At 35.4% G+C, this 16,783-nt stretch overlaps 1 protein-coding gene and 1 long non-coding RNA gene across 2 annotated transcripts in view; one reads left to right on the forward strand and one right to left on the reverse strand.

Moving 5' to 3' along the window:
* LOC139308740 (uncharacterized) overlaps window positions 1-16,783 on the forward strand; it is a 65,678-nt gene that overhangs the window by 24,115 nt on the left and 24,780 nt on the right. Inside the window, exon 2 of the long non-coding RNA XR_011599745.1 lies at window positions 16,686-16,769. This is a non-coding gene — a long non-coding RNA (uncharacterized lncRNA). The remainder of the gene's footprint in view (window positions 1-16,685; window positions 16,770-16,783) is intronic.
* MTR (5-methyltetrahydrofolate-homocysteine methyltransferase) overlaps window positions 5,430-16,783 on the reverse strand; it is an 81,342-nt gene continuing 69,988 nt past the window's right edge. Inside the window, exons 26-33 of the mRNA XM_070932541.1 lie at window positions 15,790-15,888; window positions 14,691-14,766; window positions 12,923-13,078; window positions 11,985-12,181; window positions 10,355-10,555; window positions 9,535-9,727; window positions 8,889-9,001; window positions 5,430-6,014 (exon numbers count right to left, since the gene is read on the reverse strand). Coding sequence (XP_070788642.1) covers window positions 5,928-6,014; window positions 8,889-9,001; window positions 9,535-9,727; window positions 10,355-10,555; window positions 11,985-12,181; window positions 12,923-13,078; window positions 14,691-14,766; window positions 15,790-15,888 — 1,122 coding nt within the window. The 3' untranslated portion in view covers window positions 5,430-5,927. The remainder of the gene's footprint in view (window positions 6,015-8,888; window positions 9,002-9,534; window positions 9,728-10,354; window positions 10,556-11,984; window positions 12,182-12,922; window positions 13,079-14,690; window positions 14,767-15,789; window positions 15,889-16,783) is intronic.

Below are 16,783 nucleotides of genomic sequence, written 5' to 3' on the forward strand. Positions count from 1 at the left end.
AACAGCTAGGGAAAATAGTCTGCAAAGCTGAGTGGCTTTTTCAAGGCAAAGGGGAACATAAGATACAAGTTAGCCTGGAGCTAGAATGTTAATGTTCTGACTTCACAGACAAAAACAGCATGTTGAAATACTTGTGTGTGTTTCAGAATTAGTGAGACAAGGTACATTTTTAAAATTACATTTTCTAAAACTCATTCCAGGTGTTAATAGAGAATTATGTTGTAGGATAAATCTACCATATGGATAATCAATGACATTTATATGTAAAAGAAACTTAAATAATAGCATCCCCTGTATTCGCTTTCTAAATCTGTGGTTAGAAGCATGTTGAAACTACAACTCCCATCACCCAACTAGACTTGCTAAGTATAGTTTCCAGGAGTTGTACACACAATACACTTAAACTACAAGAGATTATGGAATACTGGTCTTTGAACACAGGTCTATTTATTAATTTGAAAGAAAACATTTGAATACAACACAACATTCCCTTCTACAAAGTAGAACACTTCTTCCTGTTATTAGAAATGAAATACAAGTTAACATTATTATCACTGCCTTTCCCTCACTCTTAACTTCGATTTCAGGGAAGGAGGTGGAAAAAAATTCACATCCATTCAGCCATATTTTTTTCTAGAACCCACTTGGTTCCAGCAACATTTTATAAAGAGGAGGTACAACTATGGACTTGTTCATGTAATACATAGCTCTAGCAAAATAAAAAGGTTATTCCAGATTACTAATGGGTGCAATAATGCATAGTTTAGTAGTACTAGGCATGGATTTTCCCTAGTGAATGATACATGTATTAACGAAGTATGCAAAAAATGCAAAGCAGAAATTGGAAAATTCTAATTGCTGGTTGGTTTTCCTTAGAATTCACTCAATTTCTATTGAGAGAAAGTAGTTAAAGTGCTGCTGTTTCAACGGTGTTCCAAAAACCCAACTCCATATATATTTAATACTTGTCATGAGCAGAGTCTGAGACTCACGTACTTTCATCCATCAGGCTACAAGGCAGATCAATAACAGTGCTAAGGTTTAGCAATATTATTTGTTCTTAATCTTTCTTTCAAAGACTTGAGAAGGATATACTAACTAAGCCATTAACAGAAAAATAACACCAGGTGCCATTTTATGCTACATAGTAATTTTAAAATATACATTTATACACACTTGAGTCTTACACAATTAAACCACAAAAATGTTAAAGTATTGTTAGAAGAAAACTAGATGATACTTTTTATTATTTTATTTTTAGAAATGAATACATCCGTATTTGATTAAGTGCGGCTGGCATTTGTGGGTGCTATTGCTAGTTGTTTGACTGAATAGACTCTGAATTAAGGTTTCCATAAGTCTCCCCATTATCCTCCCAGCTCCAATTTTCTTATGCTCCAAACTGCCCAGGATTGTTTCACTGGAATTCTGCAACAAATTGCTAACTTTCAATGGTGTTTGAAGCCAATAATATTTTTTCCCCTTTCTTCCCTTCTCCACACAACAGCATTTAGAGATTTTAAAAGACCAGTTGTGTTATGTTTCATGCTTCACTGATAACCAGGAACAGTTTCCACCATGTCAACTCCCTGGGAATTTATTCCTTCTAGTTTTATTAAACCTTCTGAATGCTCTACAATTATGAAAATCCTTCTTGCCAGAGGGAAATTCATCAAATCAAGCTAACTTCAATTTGGGTTAAAAGAACCAATTACTGTAAAGTAGCATTGGTAAGGGTAGCATATTTTTAATCCTGATTTTGGTTGTGCTGAAACGTAATTTTATCCCATGCATTTCACTCTTTTTCATGAATAATGTACATGGATTAGTCTCTCAGCTAGGTTAGGCTGAGAGACAGCAATTCTTTTTATGATATTCAGTGAGTTTCATGACACAGAAAGGATTTAAATTGAGTTTTTAGTCATTTAAAAATATACCACTCTTATCTACAGCTTTTCAAATTGCATTAGAGTGTGTGTGTATTTGTATATTTCCAATGAAGCTCACATGGAATTCTCATTTCGTTTTTTCTTGATAGGCCATCACAGAGATTTGAACAAGTCACCCGTAAATCCAATTTAATGGCATAATGTATTCAGAAATGTACTGTTAATATGTGAAAATGGGGGATCATGAAAGTCCTCAAGAGAAGAGCCCTGCAATAGTAGCCAAATAATAGGATAATCAGGAATACTAAGGAAGATAGTTGGAGAATCTAATTTGAACTGTTGGATAAGAGTCAGGTACATAAACTTTGCAGTATCTCACAAAAGCACTACTTAAGGAAAGAGGTCCATCACAACCAGAAAGAAAAAAACTAGTGATTAAGAACAACTAAGGATAAAGCTCTGCAATTACACAAACAAAGGGTTTTTAAAAAACGAGAGGCAACAAGGATAGCAAAGAAAACCCAGCATCTTGGTACCTTGACAGTTAGATTGCTAGAAAGAAAGCCTCAGACATCTTATTTACAACAAGGCTTCCCTGTACTTCTAAGGTAAAGAGAGATCCTATTTCCTTTTTTAAAAATGCACTTTATTTAATGGAATGGGGTTTGCTATAAAGAAAAATGCAAGGCCCCAAGCATTCAATTTATTTTTCTCTGCCCCCTCCAAAGAAAATTTAGAAAGTAGGTGGCAAAGAGACTGATTACCTTTTTTTTTTGCACTTGAGGGTTAAAAATAGATGCTTTAAGTGTCTGCAAGTTTTAGCACATCTATTTTTAACTACTGAGCCAATCTTCCCTTTAAAAATTGAAAAGAAAAAGGTTTTAAATAATGTTTGGTTTTCCTCGCTCTGTGACAGTCTCGTGCCACAAATCACAAGTTTTCTGCAATCCTTGAAAAACTAGGAAAAAAAGTGGTGGAAAAATGTGCCAGCCTTCCTGCAAAAAATCTGCCCTCTTTACTCCACCCCAGATAGATATAAGGAGGGAAGTTTAGGAATTTGATTTTAACATCTAGCAGAGAGCTTGTGTGCTGAGGCACTTACCCCATCTGTTTGTTTTTTGCAGAAACAAAACAAACAGCAAAATAATAAAGTCATTCATGCAACCGCCAGAGTTCAAAATAACTTATGCATCTACTATACAGTGAACACTTGCTGATATTAATAAGGTATACACGATGCCAAAGAAGTTAACAAAACAATCCCAAAGAACCATACTTTAGTAAGAGGTTTTATTTGAAATTTGATGCTGATAAATCCTCCACAAGCCCAGTGGTTGGAGCATAAAGAATACCATGTTTAGCTGAAAATAAAACCCTTATATTTTTTTGAACCCCAAAATAAGTGCTTGGCCTTATTTTCAGGGATGTCTTATTACTTTGGGGCGCATGGAGCAAGATGGGGCTCCTCTTGCCGTCTTACCTGATTTCCAGATCTGTCTCCCTAACCCGAGGAAATGGTGAGGACCGGCATACGTTTAAATAATTTCGGGGAGGGCTTATTTTGGGGGGGGGGTTTAGCGCATGTGCTTAAAAGCCTGGTTGGGCTTATTATCAGGGGATGTCTTATTTTAGGGGAAACAGGGCATTAGAATTATTAAATCTGGTGAGAGGTCTGTTGGGCTAATCATAATTTGACACAGAGATATCAAAACATGTAATATAAAATCTGTATGAATAATAGTCTTTCAATGATAAACAGTGGCTAAGATCTCTAGGTACTGCCTTGCAAACCAAGAAACTCTTGCCTGTGTAACACCAATCAGGATTCACATGACACACTTGGGAATGGACCATTAGGAATAAATATTAATAATGGTAAGTGGGTTGGAGGAGAAGGAAAGATATGGTAGGAAGTTGTGACCTGGCTGTCACAGAGAAGGGATGCAGGCTGCTAGTTGACTTCCATTCCTTTCAGATGGTAATCTAAAGAAGAAAATTAACAGTATACATGGCTTCCAGATGGTTCATTTACTCAAAATTTGGAGCATGTGTCTACATAAGATGAAAGTGTTACAGGAACTATTAGTGATATTTCAGCAGGCGTTTTTCTTGAGGGGGACTTGACTTTTCAAAACTTCCCAGTTTACATCTATTCATAAACCTCATTGTTTGAGATCTACAGAATGTGAGACTTTTCTCTTGTCTAAATGAATACTTCTGTTTCATTAAGACTGAAATCTAATTTGGTTTTATCAAGGCCCTAGAGAGTGTCTATCGAAGTCTACAAATGAATTGCAGTCTATCATTAATAAACATTTTCCTCATATTAAAATGGGAAAATAAAATATATGAAAACCTATTGTGAAATTATTAGCAGTACTAATTTAAGTCCTCTATCGATACCAGAATACATGTAGTACTAATGAAGAATCCACATATCACAGAGGCCTGCAAAAAGACAATTTGATGGCAAAAGAAAATAGAGATTTCAAGAAACTGACCTCCTTATGGCAGTGGCATAAGGTACTGTTCATGTAAAAATCTAAAGATCTGCAATCTAATGTTTTGGCAGCTCTTGGTATGTAACACAACACAGAAATAACAGAGCACATTTCTGTAGTAACAGAACAGAAGGCTTAGCCACCTGTGAGTATAATTACAAACAGATATTATAAAACTTCCAAAAAGAACATGATTTTTCCAGTGCTTACAAGAGTAAATAATGAGCTATTATGAACAATTGATTATAATAATCGATAAGCAATCAGTTATTTAGAAAAAAGGCGTGAACACAGGAATGACAAGAGGGCATCCTGTAAACTCCAATCACCATAACTTAAGTGGAGAAACCTGAAGAATATTCTTAGGCTTATATGCAAATATGAACTCAGTAACATTTAGAACAGTTTATGTGAATGTATGCCATATTCTCCTGAAGCTAGGAGGTAACACTATCGTGGGCCCTTTTCCCCATATTCCTTTACTATTCAGACATATATCCCAGTATATTAAGAAGGAATTAAGAATCAAGGCACTTACTAATCTCTCACATTCCTTTTAATTTCTGAACCAATTTGCTATTAAATATTAAAGCTATGCAATGCTTGAGGGATTCAATTGGGAAAAAATATTTCAGAAAACATGGGCACCACAAAGGCAACTGATATACATCTCATTAAAGCAAGGTCTTTTTTCTCTGATCATATTTCTGAAAAGAGGTGACTGCCATGAATTGCAGAAAAGTGTTGCATTCATAGCCCAAGTCATTCTGAAGCATCTCTTCCAAATGAAAGAAGAGGCACCACCTATTAAATAGACATACAATTATATTAAATATCAGTAAGGCTCCCAAATAGAGGGACATATCAGTGCAAATAGTTGCTGAGCTTTTTCTTATGGCTATTAAACAATGCCCAATGGCTATATTCTCAGAAGACAAAATTACAGATTATAGTATCAGTAGTGAATTACAGATTAAGTATAATATTTGCATTAGTTTTCATGAAATATTCATGTATTTGATTTTTTTATCTTGCCTTTTATTTCTTTGTGAAACCATAACATTAAAAAAGATGAACTTTAGACACCCAGGCAAAGGATATTTCATATACACACATCAAACCCCCAAATACAATTAGAATGATCTTTAATTTAGAAAAAAAATAATATATTTATTTTAAATAGCTTACGGTAACGTGCATGTAAATGGACATTTCTAGAGTAGCCAAAAGTGTACAGAATATTTTACAATTAGATATTATTTTTTTCCCCGTGGCAGATAGCTACACTGAATAATCATTTGAAGAATTACCCACAGAACAGCTGTTTCTTGTTTGTTTAAAATTAATCAGAAAATTAGGAAGAGCAGTTTTCTCCCACATTTGTTCAACAAGTTTGATGGACTCTGCTAGACAGTATGAGATGGAGAAGCAATACTGCCTCCCAACACAGACACAAATCCCCTCCCTATTCTGCTTATGAATGTTTTCTGTTATGGATATAAGCTGATTACCAACCAAACAATCAATCCCCTTTTTGTTACTCTGAATCATATCCAAGAATAGGTGCAAGCCATTTTTCAACTTCTGCCACAGGCATATTTTTTCTTAAGGCATAGTCTTCAACCTATAGAACAAACAAGAGGATGACTAATTAGCATTTTAACTTTAAGATCTTACAGTAATAAAAATACCTGGAAAACTAGATTTCATATTTTTTTTCTGAATAGAAAATATTTTGCTACAATTCTATGAAAAAGCACCCCTTCAGACTTTTCAGTTATCTTTGGCATTTAATGTTATAACAGTTTCTTGGAGGTTCCATGATATATAAGCAGAATCTAAGTGAACAATTTATGCTTTTATTTATTTCATGAATATAGACATTCAATGTGCACTGAGTCAGTGTGAAAAACTAATCCCCCCTTAAACAACTTACTGTACCACCTTTAGCGTCTGTCTGTCTGTCTGTCTGTCTGTCTGTCTGTCTGTCTGTCTGTCTCTTGGTGTTGTCTGAGCTTGCTTCTCTTTTGCAGACATGTCATTACCAAATTAAGCAACATCATGGTTGCATGAGGGACTGCACTTTGCTAGCTGTTTATATGCAGTAACTTGTTCTATCATTGGGCTATTGTTTCTCCCTTGATTACTTTTTGAGTGACATATTGAGCCAAGTTGGCGCAGTGGTTAGAGTGCAGTACTGCAGGCTACTTCAGCTGACAGCTAGCTGTAGTTCGGCAGTTCAAATCTCACCAGCTCAAGGTTGATTCAGCCTTCCATCCTTCCGAGGTGGGTAAAATGAGGACCCAGATTGTTGGGGGGGGGCAAACCGCTTAGAGAGGTCTGTAAAAGCACTATGAAGAGGTATATAAATCTACATGCTATTGCTATATTGCTTGATTGCAATATGTGATGCAGAAGGGTGTGTTCAGGACTGTTTGCCTCTTTCCATGATCTTTGCTTCCTTCCTTTCTTGAATGGTTTGTAGACGGAGCTTCTTCCAACATGCCTGCTAATGACCAATTCATCAGACTGACCTGCCTGTAGGAATTCTCTAGCACTTTTGGTCTACAATCTCTACAGTTTCCCAAATGACATTGTTGAATTTGTTAGCTTATTGTGAAATTAAAGAATTTTCATTGTGTCTTCTGACTGAGAGATTTTACATAGCTTATTTTCTGTGCTATTGGATTGTTATATTCTGTTGTGTAATAGTTGTGTACTTGATCAGTATAGAAGTTTTTGTGATACATTTGGAAGGGTAGTTTATTGTTCTCTTCTCTTCTGAATCTTATTCTTTCAAAATGAATTGAATTGAATACTTTATTTGGTTAAGTGTGATTAGACACACAAGGAGTTTGTCTCCAGTGCAGAAGTTCTCAGTGAACAAAGCAATAGAATCATCATCATCATCATCATCATCATCATCATCATCATCATCCCAAGAAGAGGGCACAGTAAAGAAGATAATAAGAATAAATAATAATACTACAGCCATACTATATGGGTAAATATATATAGACACTAGACAGCACTGTGAGGATTAGGTGTTCAGCCGCATGATGGCACAAGGGAAAAAATTGTCCCTATGCCTAGTTGTTTTGGCATGCAATGCCCTATAGCAGTGTCCTGAGGGGAGGAATTTAAACAGTTTATGTCCAGGATGTGAGGGGTCTGTAGATATCTTCTCAGCCCTCCTTCTTACCCACACAATATACAGGTCTTCAATGGAAGGGAAACTGGATGCAGTTGTTCTTTCTGCAGTTTTAACTAACCATTCAAGTCTGTAACTGTCCTGTTTGGTTGCTTTACCAAACAAGTCAAAGAAGCTCAAATGACAGACTCAATAATTCCTTTTTAAAGCTGTATTAACAGCTTCTGGGGCAGTCTATACTTTCTGAATTGACACAGAAAAAACATTATTTGTTGTGTCTTTTTAATGGCGGTTCTAACATTAAGTGTCCATTTCAAGTCCTGGGAGATTACAGAACCCAAAAACTTGAAGAACTCTACTGCTGATACTGTGCTGTCAAATATAGTAAGAGGTGGTACAATTGAAGGTGGCATTCATTCATAGTCACAGAGCTATGTTTAAATCCTCAGATTAAAAAATATATAAACTTCCAAAACTTTTAATTATGTTTGGTATGACAATACTAACCCTTGTTAGTGAGCAATACTAACACTTACTGCATCTAAAATAACTTAATCAAGATTAAGATTTCAAAAATACTAAATCCAAATAACACATTAGTAATTCTCTGCTAATATCATCAATAATCAACTTCCATGTTTGCAATATAACATGGTATTTAACTACAGGTTTCTAAACCATGTCGCCATTTCTTCGGTTTATAATATTTAACAGGAATTATTGGTACTGTTAATGCACTCAAAATAAATTATTTAGAGCTCAAATACCATATTGAATAATCTAAAGCAGTGGTCCCCAACCTTTCTGGCTCTGGAGACTGCCAGTGGCAGCAGCAGTGGTGTTGGAAAAAAGATGGCTTCGTGTGCACACTGCTTGTGCAAATGCAGTTTTGTGTGCTTGCATTCGGCCAGGGACTGGGGCTGGGGATCCTTGGTCTAAAGCAGGGGTCTCCAACCTTGGCAACTTGAAGCCTGAAGGACTTCAACTCCCAGAATTTCCCAGGCAGCTTTCTCTCTCTCCCTCTCTTTATCTTCCTCTCACTTTCTCTCCCTCCCTCCCTCTCTCACTCTGTCCCTTTCTTTCCCTCCCTCCCTCCCCCTTCTCTCCCCCTCTTTCTTTCTCTCCCTCCCTCCCTCTCTCTCTCTCTCTCTCTGTCCCTTTATCTCCCTCCCCAGTTTTGCTGGCTGGGGAATTCTGGGAGTTGAAGTCCTCCAGGCTTAAAGTTGCCAAGGTTGGAGACACCTGGTCTAAAGGATATGTTATCAAAACTAGCATGTTTCTGTATATGATTCCCATTTCCAGCTCTCTCCTTTTAATGCAATTTCTGTAACAGCAAGAAGGCCTTACCTGATCTTTCAATATTTTCCCAACAGCAAAATACCTAGAAGCCGGATTGGAAAAGTAGAGACCAGATACTGCTGAGGCAGGGAACATTGCTAGGGATTCGGTTAACTGAATACCTGTAAGAATCAAAGGAAAGGAATTGTGTTGGCTCTTTTGGAAGATAGGTTCTATTTTGATTTTAAAAATTGCCAAATTGCAGAATCTCTGACTCATATCGGAGAAAAACTCTTTGGGAGCTCAATTTCCTGCCAAACCCAGTCCAAATCACCCATTATAATTTTATAGCTGGGCAATCAGTTAGCAAATTATCTACACACTGAATGTGATTTTGTGAAAAAGAAGGAGCCTTCTTCAAGTATACACTAAAAACAGATGATTATTTAATAGTCAACAGAGGGTGGGACATGCATGCAATCCTGGCCATATTCTCTCCCACCTGCACAATTTATTCAGGAAATCTGAAGAGGAGGTGAACATAATGGGGATCCTCTCATCGTTATAAACATCTCAGTCATAAAAGGAAGACAATAAAAATGAAAAAGAGCATTTATAATATCTCCTCACCAATTTCAAAATGCAGAACAGGTATGAAAAAACAAAAAAAAAAACATTTTAAAACAGAACTTCCTAACCAAACTTTGAAAGATACCTGTAGCTTCCTCAATATTCGCAAGTCTCCACATAGTGATTTTTTCTGTGTGGTCAGGTTGACATGGGTAACCAGGTGCTGGGCGAATGCCATCATATCTTATCTTACGCAAATCTGAAAATTCCAACTGTTCATTTTTACAATAAGCCCAGAATTCTTTCCGAACTCGTTCATGAAGTTCTTCTGCAAATGCCTAAAAAATAAACAAAAGCAAGTCTAACTTTAATGATGCTTTGTCCAAGTACCTAATTTATTACTGTGTGATGCTTTCAACTCAGTCCTCCTGGTGACTACACAGACTCTTGGTGATTACTCAGAGAAATCTAAGCAGTTTTCTTGGTATTTTTGGTAAAAATTGTTTGTCATTGCCTGTTTGTCATTGCCAAATATCTCTGCATTTACTCTAAGTTCATTGCTGTGCTAGAAGGACATTTTAATTGATCCATTGATTTCCCACACTTGCACCCATAAAAGCAAAATATTTATTTCAGATTCCCATGCCTCCTGCTTATGATCTACAGGATTCCCTTCCCCTCTGAAGCAGATTTGGTGAATACAGGAAAAAATAAACAATAAAAATTGATTCATTCTTTCATTTGCTGATGGAGGTTTTCAAAGAATCAATAAGACCTCTATCGTAAATGACATCATTGGATAAAACATTATGTAAGTTATCACAATACATTTGCTATACAGATAATAGTCTTCTACTTCCAAAAAAAGCAGCTTGGTCCTTCCTTCCCTTCCCTTCCCCCCTCCCTTCCAATACATGAATTAAAATAAGTAGAATCATGTAAAAAACAAAACTACAATATATTACCTCTGCTAACCGATCTGCTAGTGCTTTCACCATTATAATACTATAGTCATCTGACTGTTTTTCATATTCTTTACATAGCTCATCTACTCCAAAGCATGCCACGGCAAAGAACCCCAAATAGTCAGAAACACCAGAGTCCAGGGGGGATATAAAATCAGACAGGCAATAATAGGGATCTGTGGAACCAGAGTCTTTTTCAACCTACAATGATAAATTGGGCAAAATGTTAAATATAAAAGACCTAACTATAATACAGGACAACAAGATACACAGTGATTCTCCCAATCTATAGTAATAGGTAGACATTTATGGGAGAGGGAAGGCACTAATAATCACAATGTTTTCCTTTCATGCTATTCATATTAATTCCAAACTAAGTCAGTGACATATCTGCATGGCAAATGTAATTTCAGGTACAGAAAGTTCAATTTCATATTGGTTAGACCCCACCTTGATTACAGTATCTGATTCAGGAAGGCACAATTTTAAGGAGGATTCAGACTACGGAACAAGGATGGTCATGGACTAAAAAATAACCCCAGTGAAGAGATTTTGCAGAGATTGGAAATATACTAAAAGCATAACAATCTTCAAATTCCTGAATGTCATAGGAATAGTGAAGACATGTTTCTTATTGTACAAGACATAAAATAATGGGCTTGTATTACAGCAAGGCAGATTCTGTCAGAACATTAAAAAAATATCCTTGCAATAAGAATAATTCTACATAAGAACCAATTGCTCAGAAAGTGAGGTGAGGTCACCTCATTGGATGTGTTGGAGATTATCTTTCAAAAATGTAAATATATTTAGAATCTCCAGAGATTCATTTTCCAAGTTTTTTGTGCAGCATTTCCAATAAGGATCCAAAATCCAAGTACTACAGTTCCCTTCTTTGTGAAATGTCATTGTTTTAATCTACTGTTATACTTTTTCATAAGCTTACAGCATACATCATTATGATGCTAACTTTTAAAGACAATTATCTCCACATTACACACACATACACACATACTGTGAAGGTTTATTACATAAATGCAATCATCTTTTCTTTAGCTTCTTATATAACTCTTACATTTTTAACTGATTTTAAAGACAAGGTAGGAGGTTCCATTATTATATCTCAAACAAGCAGGTTTAATATAGTGGCAAAGACTTTTATGGAGATATAGAGGAAAAGACAGATCATTTGACTTAAGATACAGTGGCTGCATAATAGGTTATATTTGCAAGTTCTTTAGCTGCAAAATTGTATGTGTTTTTCAGATTAAAAACAATGCTTTAAAGTTGGTAAAATACATTAAAAGTGAGGTTTTCACATCTCAAAGATGCAAGGAAACAGTCAGGCAGGCATGCTTTAAATAAAACAATAAAAAATGAGTGTGTAGTTTGTGACTCTCAGAGGCAACCAATCTTATCCGCTCCAAATATTTCTATTTTATACTTCTTGACAAACCATTCTAGAGGCTGGGATTTAGGAATTTTCTACAAAACATCTGTGGATCCCAACTTGCTTTCTCTTGTCTACATAATCACAAATCATAATTAGGATATGCGTAAAAGATTAGTTCAAGCTCACAATCTGAAAAAAAGTAACATTTCATTTGAATAGAATATCATCAAGCCACACCTGTTGTCGTAAACCACAGAACTTAGCTATTGGTTCCACATTTTGTAGCTCCTCTTCTGTATCATATAAGTAAATGTCATCTTTAATGCTTCGAGCTGGCCAAAACCCAATCAGACCTTTGGCTTTAAGCTTATTTTCTGTAATCAAACTTTCCAGCAGGTTTTGAGCTTCATTGTAAACTTTTTTTGCCTCTTCTCCTAAAAAAGGAGAAAAAATGGTAAGAATGGCTAGATAAATCATTTTGAATAAACTACAATGGTTGGGTTCACACATAATACAAACTAAATCTAAACAAATCATATTATGGTTTACCATGATGTGTCAGCCGAGTCATCAAAATTTAAAATAAACTCACAGAATTTTTAAAAAAAGTAATCAAAGTTTGGATTTTTTTTTTTTTTACCTGCAACCTTAAAATCACTGACTTTGTTTTTCTTATCACATCTGTTCAATGGCTCAATTGCTATCAACAGTTTTACTGTGAGATTTACTGCAGGCATTTGGATGAAAATAAGTATTTCATAAAAAGTATATGAATGTTTGCACATTCCCTAGTGATAGTATCTAAACATACAATTTTCTCTTATTAAATTAGGAAAATATAAACAATCTTGTAAATCTTCTCTATCCACACACTGATTACAGGTGGCCCAAAATAATATCTTGCCATGGCAGAAGAAAATGATTTAATGAATGGCTAATCAAAAGCCTTTCAAAAACGAAAGTTGGATTAATGGAATTAGTTGTGTTCACTGTATGCCAAGATAAAGACATCATGAATTTACCAGTTACATAATTGTTTTATGGATGATAAATCTATTTGCATCTCATCTGCATCACTAATTCCTTTGCATGTTTACACAACTACAAGCATTTTAAATAAAATTAACCTAGTTTTTACATCCTCCATTAGAGAAAATGCTATTGTGCTTACTCACCCACTACTTTATCATTGAAGATTTTAGGGAATCCCCGGTTGGGATATCTGCCTCTCAGCTGCCAGACATCAAAAAATGGTTTCCAGTCAATATAATCCACCAGCTTCTGTAAGTCATAATCTTCAAAAACTCTGGTGCTAAGGAATTGTGGTTTAACTATGAAAATTCAACACAGAAATTTTGTACTTCAACATATGTTTTTTACAACAGACTCTATTTTAATATGCTTTTAGTACAAACACTTAATGCTGAAGGATTATCATATGCTTAACTTCAGTTAGCCAAGGCTGCGTCTTTGGATCCTACTGAATGCAGAAAACATCAATGAATCCAACAAATAGGACTGCTATTGATTATACATTTATTTCCCATGAACTAACCAGCTGGAAAATAATAAGAATATATGTATGGTTTTTCTGCAGCATGAGATGGCAAAAAAGAAATAACAGAAATAGTAAACTGTTGTATATGGGAAATCATGAATTTTACAAATCCCTTGGTTACTAAAGCTGTGGTGCCTTTCATCTGTCAGGGATGATTTAATCTGGATTCCTCGTGTCAACTTTGCAATTAACTGTTCAGAGAATGTAGAGCTGATTCATGGGAGCTGTTTATAATTCTCCACAAAAATTCCATATAGCAGTTTTAACCTATTTGCTTCTTACTTCAGATAAGGCAGGCACAGATCAAGAATTCTTTTCATATGACCTTTTCTTGATGTTTTGGGAATCACAATTATTCTATATACTCCTTTAAAAGCACTAGCAATAAGCATAGCAGATTGATTGATTGGTTGATTGATTGATTAACTAATTAAGTATTTTTTATCAGTAAGTAAGTAAATAAGGATCAAGTAAGAATCACATTTTTATCTTGCAATCAAATGACTCTTACAGAGAATGTAAAACTGATAAAATATTCACTGTAAAAATTCCATAAAAACAGTATAAACCACACCTAAAAATACAAATAATAAAAACAGATGTTTAAGATGATGTGATAACATCAGGGAAAGGCTTCTCAAAACAACTCCATCTTTAAAAGTTTTGGGGGCTAGCCTGATCTCAACTTGGGAGCTATTGTGGGAGGCCATTCCACAAGGCCAGCACTATCACTGAGAACAGCACCTTCTGGGCTCAGCAATCCGAACTCTCATCAGATATGTTAGGAATAACATTTTCTCTCTGTTGGCACTGATTGATTGGGCCAATTCTTGCTGAAATCCTACAGAAATCCATAAGACAAACTATATTGCTTAAGAAAAGCAACCGGCCAATCTTTATTTAAACAGCCCTATTAATTCTTATATATTTTAAAAGTAGTTTAAATTTAATATATTAATTTTAAATTAAAATAAAATTAATTAACTAGAGAGGCAAGAGAGCAATTTATAACAGTTCTCCAAGTAATTCTTTAAAAAAGTAGAGACTCTTAAAAATAAAGAGAATGATATGGTAACCAATTGAATTTCTGGGAGAAAAATTATTTACAAATTAATTTTCATTAAGTTATAAATACTGAAATCCAATTTCAATTCACTATGGAGTTTTTTTTCCAAAAATGTCTGTGTTTCTGTAGCTCAGTACCTTCTAGCACTGAAGAAAACAACCAAGCTCAGAGTGGCATTTAAGAAGCAAAAAAGAAAATTGTCTTCCAAAACTGGGAAAGACTATTTTCCCTGGTGTTCCTTGGAACCCTGACACAGAGAGCACTAAGGATTCTACATATCTTTATTTTGGCAAAGCAGAAAACAGTTTTAAAACTTAACCTGGTTTAGTCTCAGTTTTCCAGTCATAATAGAAGCGTTTATTTCTTGCTTGCTCTAAAGACAAGTATTTTCTTTCCTATATATAGGGGGAAAAAATCTAGAGATTAGTACTGTGTGGTTTAAATCTAGCACTTAATTTATTTAGATAAAAGAAAGCAAATGGAGCTAGCAATAATTAATACAAGCCTGGAAGGCACCCTTGTCAGCAGGAAGAAAACTTTTTCCTAGAGTCACATAAAAGTGAATCGATAGCTATATAAATCAAATAAATTAATTATAAATAAATTTTTAAGAAACTCAGAGATTCCCAATAAATATATCCAGGTGTAGACTGTAGATTAAGAATCTCCATCTTCACTAGGAAGAGATACTCCCTTTTATACAGATTCAAACCCATCAGTCCCACCATCTGGTAGAGTTTTAAAAAAAGAAAAGAAATATGAGTCCTCTTAAAAACAAAGGCAGAATTCAAGAAGGAAACAGGAAGAAACGAAGAGAAGATTTGAAAAAACACTGATCTAAGAGTTTTCCACAACTTCAGATTAAAATCTGAAATTTCAGGAAAAAAAGAATCTGGACAAAGAAACAGAGGAAATAGTGTTACTGAAATTATTTTCATGTTTTGCCATTTGACCTTTCAATCACCAGTAAGGTGATTGTGACCATATCCCTCAGTCACAAATTAGGGGTTTGAGGGAAGATATTAGATAAGATGTCCCCTGAAAGATAAATGATAGCATCTTGAACTAGCAAGTTGCTAACACAAAGCAGGAGACAGGAGCAGAGGTGAAGATCTAATGGGCTTCTGGGAGACATTTGACCAGTGGTGAAATTCAATTTTTTTTACTACCGGTTCTGTGGGTGTGGCTTGGTGGGCGTGGTGTGGCTTGGTGGGCGTGGCAGGGGAAGGATACTGCAAAATCTCCATTCCCACCCCACTTTGGGGCCAGCCAGAGGTGGTATCTGCCGGTTTTCCGAACTACTCAAAATTTCCGCTACCGGTTCTCCAGAACGTGTCAGAACCTGCTAGATTTCACCCCTGCATGTAACTCTACACAATGCTCCTGTGATATTAAAAAGTAGTTTTACCATTATTTACCTTAAGTGAGTCATAATGATCCTGCCGAATGTCTTCATACTCTTCTCGTATTTCTTCAAAAAAGTCATCTTTTAGACTTTCATCTAAAAGCTGAGAGCACTGTAACAAATACAACATGATGGTTAAATCTGTCATTGAGACATGCTATCCATTATTTTTCAAATTCTCTCTTTTGAGAACTTACATACCCTAATGAGGTGACACTCCAAAAGAACATATGTAGTAACTACCTTAACTTCTTTTGTAAAAATCACTGAATTCCTAATAGATACGTCATATTTTCATATGAGTGCTATTTCCACTAAAAGGATGCCAAGTGAATGTACTGAAGACCTTACCTGCAGACTTCAAATATGGGAAAAAAATGAATTAGTTAAGAAAGCAGGTCTGAAATGAGAAGATGATGAGGAAGATTTTCCCTTCATTCCTGGATGAAATGAAGGTTGACTATTTCCTTGAATGGATGAAATCCGGGTGTACCTGATGAGAGGCAGAGTTTTGCCCTGGAATTGATGATTAAGGATTTTCTCCTATTCCCTCCCACTAGTTGCCCTGCTGTCTTAAGAAAATTCACATCTGACCACATATACTTCATACGCTTAAGAGCTATGCAGTCCAAAGGGAAGGATTTGAAATAGAAAAAACATGATCCCACTGAAAAGTATTATTTTAATGTCAGACAGCAATGTGAAAATACCCATCTCTTAAACCAGTCCCTTCAACTATGCAAGAGACAGGCTAATATGGACTGAGACACTGCTTAAAGTCAATCGGTGCTGAAGAAGCAATAGAAGAGTCTAATAAATTCTGTCCTTAACTTTCTTGAATGTTTAAAAAAAACATCCGGTTTTTTTACCTGATTATATAACCAAGGAAACGGGTTTTTTTTTCTTAAGGTCCAAAATGAAGAAAAAGGAATTCAACAAATCAAAGTTCATACTGCAAAGTTCAAAAAGAACTTCATGGACATTTACAAGGAGGTGAGTTTTCATCA

This window comes from Pituophis catenifer, unplaced genomic scaffold (assembly GCF_029215685.1).
Source record: "Pituophis catenifer annectens isolate HBS135680 unplaced genomic scaffold, rPitCat1.0.hap2 SCAF_1, whole genome shotgun sequence".
NCBI lineage: Eukaryota > Metazoa > Chordata > Lepidosauria > Squamata > Colubridae > Pituophis > Pituophis catenifer.